At 43.0% G+C, this 5,993-nt stretch overlaps 1 protein-coding gene across 1 annotated transcript; it reads right to left on the reverse strand.

Moving 5' to 3' along the window:
• Window positions 1-5,341: 5,341 nt before the first annotated feature.
• LOC112785782 (uncharacterized) lies at window positions 5,342-5,698 on the reverse strand. The gene has a single exon (XM_025829213.1). The coding sequence runs from the start codon at window positions 5,696-5,698 to the stop codon at window positions 5,342-5,344; it is 357 nt and encodes a 118-aa protein (XP_025684998.1).
• Window positions 5,699-5,993: the final 295 nt, after the last annotated feature.

Below are 5,993 nucleotides of genomic sequence, written 5' to 3' on the forward strand. Positions count from 1 at the left end.
GAAGATGTCTAACTGAACCCACTCTGAAAACATTTCAGAGGGGCATTTTCTTAGCATCTCTCTGTATCTCTCCCAGGCATCATAAAGAGATTCATTATCTCCTTGTTTAAAGCCTTGGATGTCCAGCCTTAGCTGTGTCATCCGTTTTGGGGGAAAGTATTGATTCAGGAATTTTTCTGTCAGCTGTTTCCATGTCCTTATGCTGGCCTTAGGTTGGTTATTTAACCACCTCTTAGCTTGATCTTTCACAGCAAATGGAAACAGTAATAGTCTGTAGACATCCTGATCTATTTCCTTATCATGTACTGTGTCACCAATTTGTAAAAACTGTGCCAGAAACTCTGTAGGTTCTTCCTGTGGAAGACCAGAATACTGGTAATTTTGCTGCACCATGATAATGAGCTGAGGATTCAACTCAAAGCTACTAACTCCAATGGAGGGTATGCAGATACTACTCCCATATGAAGCAGTAGAGGGGTTAGAATATGACCCCAGAGTCCTCCTGGACTGTTCATTTCCGCTTATGTCCATGATGGAGAAAGGGAGATCATGTAAAATAGAGAAAATATTTTTATTTATTTATTTATTTATTTATTTCAAAAAGGAAATAAATTAAAATAAAATAAATAAAAAAATTGAGTGAAGAATTTCGAAAAACTGAGGAGAGAGAAAGTGGTTAGGAAGTTTTGAAAAGGATATGATGATTTTTTTGAAAAAGGTTTTAAATTTTGAAATAAAAATCTGAATTTTAGAAATAGATTTCGAAAATTTGCTTTTAAAACAGAGAGAAAATATATTTTTTGAATTTAAAGAGGAGAGAGAAAACAATAAGATAGCACAAGATTTAAAATTTTTAGATCTGATGCTCCTTGTTTTCGAAAATTTTTTAAGGGAAAAACACTAAGGAACACCAAACTTAAAAATTTTAAGATCAAGACACAAGGAAAACTCAAGAACACTTTGAAGATTCACAAGAACACAAGAACACGAAGGAAGAACACCGAACTTAAAATTTTTAGAAAACCAAACTAAAATTTTCGAAAACACAGAGAAATCAACAAGAAAACACCAAACTTAAAATTTGGCACAGGATTTAATAGAAAAATTATTTTTGAAAAAGATTTTAACAAGAAAATAAGGATTCTAAAGTTTTAGCACGACAATAATACGAGACTCTAAACAAAAAGAGAAATTTTTCCTAATCTAAGCAACAAAATAAACCGTTAGTTGTCCAAACACGAACAATCCCTGGCAACGGCGCCAAAAACTTGGTGCACGAATTGTGAATCACACTTTTCACAACGCGTACCACTTACCAGCAAGTGCACTGGGTCGTCCAAGTAATACCTTACGTGAGTAAGGGTCGAATCCCACGGAGATTGTTGGTTTGAAGCAATCTATGGTTATCTTGTAAATCTTAGTCAGGAAGTTAGTTATGTTTATCAGTTGAATTGCGAATAACCAAGAGAGCATAAATTAAAGGTTACTTGTTATGCAGTGATGGAGAATATGTTGGAGTTTTGGAGATGCTTTGTCTTCTGAATCTCTGCTTTCCTCTGTCTTCTGATTCACGCATGCACGTCCTCCCATGGCAAGCTGTATGTAGGGGGTCACCGTCGTCAATGGCTACATCCCATCCTCTCAGTGAAGAATATGCTCACATGCTCTGTCACAGCACGGCTAATCATCTGTCGGTTCTCGATCATACTGGAATAGGATTCTTTATCCTTTTGCGTCTGTCACTAACGCCCAGCACTCGCGAGTTTGAAGCTCGTCACAGTCATTCGATCATTGAATCCTACTCAGAATACCACAGACAAGGTTTAGACTTTCCGGATTCTCATGAATGCCGCCATCAGTTCTAGCTTATACCACGAAGATTCTAATTAAGAGATCTAAGAGATACTCATTCAATCGGATATAGAACGGAGGTGGTTGTCAGGCACACGTTCATGGGTTGAGGAAGGTGATGAGTGTCACGGATCATCACCTTCATCACAGTTAAGCGCGAATGAACATCTTAAGTAGGAACAAGCGTGTTTGAATGAAAAACAGAAATACTTGCATTAATTCATCGAGACACAGCAGAGCTCCTCACCCCCAACAATGGAGTTTAGAGACTCATGCCATCAAAGAGTACAAAGTTTAGATCTAAAATGTCATGAGATACAAAATAAGTCTCTAAAAGTTGTTTAAATACTAAACTAGTAGCCTAGGTTTACAGAAAATGAGTAAACTATAGTAGATGGTGTAGAGATCCACTTCTGGGGCCCACTTGGTGTGTGCTGGGGCTGAGATTTAAGCAATTCACGTGCATAAGGCCATTTTGGGCGTTCAACGCCAGGTTTGGATCCATTTCTGGCGTTGAACTCCAACTTTTAATCCTTTTCTGGCGCTGGACGCCAGAGTTGGGAAGAAAACTGGCATTGAACGCCAGTTTACGTCATCTATCCTTGAGCAAAGTATGGACTATTATATATTTTTGGAAAGCCCTGGATGTCTACTTTTCAACGCAATTGGAAGCACGCCATTTCGAGTTCTGTAGCTCCAGAAAATTCACTTTGAGTGCAGGGAGGTCAGAATCCAACAACATCAGCAGTCCTTTTTCAGCCTGAATCAGATTTTTGCTCAGCTCCCTCAATTTCAGCCAGAAAAATATCTGAAATTACAGAAAAACACACAACTCATAGTAAAGTCCAGAAATATGAATTTTTCCTAAAGACTAATGAAAATAAACTAAAAACTAACTAAAACATACTAAAAGCTATATGAAATTAACCCCAAAAAGCGTATAAAATATCCGCTCATCAGTTCCCGACATATTGGAACTTTAGCGCCAGGCCGTCGATTTTACGAAAGTCTCATGCGATGGTTTGTCTCCGGAGGATAAGGATATCCCTAGTATCCTCTGGCATTTGTTCGGGGAACGTCCGTTAAACCCTCGGGACGTCATGGTGATCCTGTGGCCTGCCGAATGTATATTGGTGTGTGATTATTATTTTCTTTGTTTGTGTCTGTTTTCTCGATTTTGTGACTTATGTTTTTCTTTTTCTTTTTTCAGTTGAGATGGTTGGTGGTTTGACTTCTCTGAAAAGGTTGAAGGCTGCTATGGATCGAGAGGAGGGATCGTCGACTTCTCCTTCTACCCCTGTCTCTCAACCTACCGCGGATTCTCGGGTTGTTTCTCAGGAGGTAATTTAGGCTGGGGTCACGGTTGGTGCTCAGGTTTCCCAAGGTCCTGTAAATTTGCCTGAGGAGGTCGTTGTAGTCTCGGCTGCCGAGGCTTCTCGAAAGCGGAAGAGGCCTGAGGAGCTCAGTAGTGAGAACTTGGAGGAGGAGGGTGTTGTGCCTACCGTGATGGACCGGCGTTTCGATGCTTCAGGGTTTATAAATCAGTATCTGATGCCTGGTATTGAGCCGTTCTTTGATGATTGTGATGTGGCTTTTCAAGCCAAGTCGGTATACCGTTCCCTCCTCCGATCTGCTGTTATTGTCCAGAAGGCTAAGCCCGTGATGGCTCAGGTCGGTCTGTTGGATAAGAAGCTCCGTCATCCTCAAGCTGATGCAGCCAAGCTGAGAGAGCAGCTTGAGGCTGCCGAGATAGCGAGAGAGAAGGCGGTGAAGTCTTCTAAGGAAGCTAGGGCCGAGATCCTCCGTCTTTCTGTGGTTGAGACTTCACTTTTATCTCAGCTGGGTGTGAAGCGGAAGTGGGCTACCAATGCTGAGTCTCAGGCTGTCATGCTCCTTGGTGAGATAGAGACTCTGAAAGCTAAGGTTGCTGTCTTGAAGAGGGAGAAGGTGGAGTTGCTGGCTGACGCGAAGGGTGCCATTGCAGCTACCAAGGAGATGATGAGAGCTCAGGCTTTGGTGCTGGCGCCAGGTGTGGACTTGTCTGTGATGGGGCTTTCAAGACCGTCCGTGATGGCCAGATCGTCGCCCTTGAGTAGCTTTTTGTTATAACTTGTTGTACTGGATTTTGAGGACTTGTTAGTTTTTATGTTTTGGTGTTTTGGCCGTGTGGCCGTGTGATCGTGGATTGTGACTTTTGAACTTAGGTTTTATGCCGGTTTGGCCGTTCGGGCCGTTCTTTGCATGTTTGTCTTTGAGCCGTTTATTTTGACTTTATTTTGTTCCCTAAATTTGTTTGGGATGGGCGGACCGTCGTGGGGTCGTTATTTCGTGGATATCCATTTCTCGGGCCTTGGTGGTGATCAGTCTCCCAGTAGTGGCCGTATGTTTATTCCTTTTTAGGGCAGAATATAATGAAAGTATTTGTTAATTTTAATGGGATTTTATTCATATTTGGGCCTTGTTAAAACCCTCTATTTTATGGCAGAAAAGAGTACCCGAAGATAACACTTATGCGAAAAAAGTAAAGCAAAAAGGAAAAAAAGTAAAACAAAGGGAAATAAAGTAAAAGATGACTTAGGAGGTCGGCCTATGTGTTGTATCGTCGTAGGTTGGTGGCGTTCCAGGTCCTCATAATCTCGTCACCGTTAAGTCGTTCAAGCTTGTATGCTCCCTTTCCGATTGCTACCTTGACTCTGTATGGGCCTTCCCAGTTGGGGGTGAGTTTCCCTTCCCCTGGGTTTGCAGCGCCGATGTCGTTTCGTCGTAGGACGAGGTCGTCAGGTACGAATTCCTGTCGAATCACACTGTGGTTGTACCAACACCTGATTCTTTGTTTTAAGGCTAGCTCTCTGATATGGGCTATGCTTCTTACTTCGTCGGTGAGGTCTCATTCTGCTTCTTCGTCATTGCCCCAGATCATTCTTCTGGTGCTTGGGTCACTTATCCCTACTGGGATAATAGTTTCGACGCCGTATGTTAGGCGAAAGGGAGTTTCCCCAGTGGCTGTTTGAGGGGTGGTTTGGTATGACCAGAGGACTGATCCGAGTTCGTCGGCCCATAGACCTTTGGCGTCGTCGAGCCGTTTCTTGAGTCCCTAAATGATTATTTTGTTTGCAGACTCCACTTGTCCATTTTTTTTTGGGGGTGCTCAACCGAGCTGAAACGGTGGGATATGTGCAGCCCTTCCAAGAATTCTCTGAATTTTTGTCAGTGAATTGGGTTCCGTTGTCTGAGATTACGATCTCAGGGATTCCAAATCAGGTTACGATATGTCTCCAGAAATATTTTTGGCATTGGGTCGCCGTGATGGAGGCCAGGGATTCGGCCTCGATCCATTTGGTGTAATAGTCTATGGCGACGATGAGATATCGGAGCTGTCCGGTGCCATAGGAAAGGGGCCAACGAGGTCAATGCCCCATGTTCCGAATGGCCGTTCTGCTGTTATGATATTGAGCTGGTGTGGGGCGGCTTGGTAGAGGTTGGCATGCCTTTAGCATTTGCTGCAGCTTTTTACCAGCTGCATAGAGTCCTGGATAACCGAGGGCCAGAAGTATCTGGCCCGAATGACTTTCTGGGCTAGGGTTTTGCCTCCGATGTGGTGGCTGCAGCAGCCTTCATAGATTTCGCAGAGTATGTACTCCATGTCCCCAGGCTCGACACATTTGAGTAGGGGCTGCGAGAATCCTCGTTTGTATAGTTGTCCTGTGATGACAGTGTAATTAGCGGCTTCCCTTTTTATTCGCTTGGCCTCTTTGGAGTCCTTGGGTAGTGTTCCATTGAGCAGGTATTGCAGGATAGGGTAGGTCCATGATCCTTGGCTGGATAGTGTCAGAAAGGCGTCGGTCATGGCCGATATAGATGGTGTCTTGACGACTTCTTGAATTAGCGACCTGTTGCCTTGTCCCGGTTTGGTGCTGGCCAGTTTTGAGAGGAGATCTGTGACTTGGCAGAAATTGGCCGATTAAGAATTTATAATAAGAAATGTGTTGCAAGTACAGTTCTTAACCAGCAAAAATCCGCTTATCAATTTAGAAAGGGTTGTCACAAAATTAGAATAAAAATACTGGGAGTAGGAATCCCAGGTCGTCTCCCAACGAGTTGACAAAAGAGTGTTATTTTATTAGTCAGGAGTTTTTCGAGAA

The sequence above is a fragment of the Arachis hypogaea genome, chromosome 20 (assembly GCF_003086295.3).
Source record: "Arachis hypogaea cultivar Tifrunner chromosome 20, arahy.Tifrunner.gnm2.J5K5, whole genome shotgun sequence".
Taxonomy (NCBI): Eukaryota; Viridiplantae; Streptophyta; class Magnoliopsida; order Fabales; family Fabaceae; genus Arachis; species Arachis hypogaea.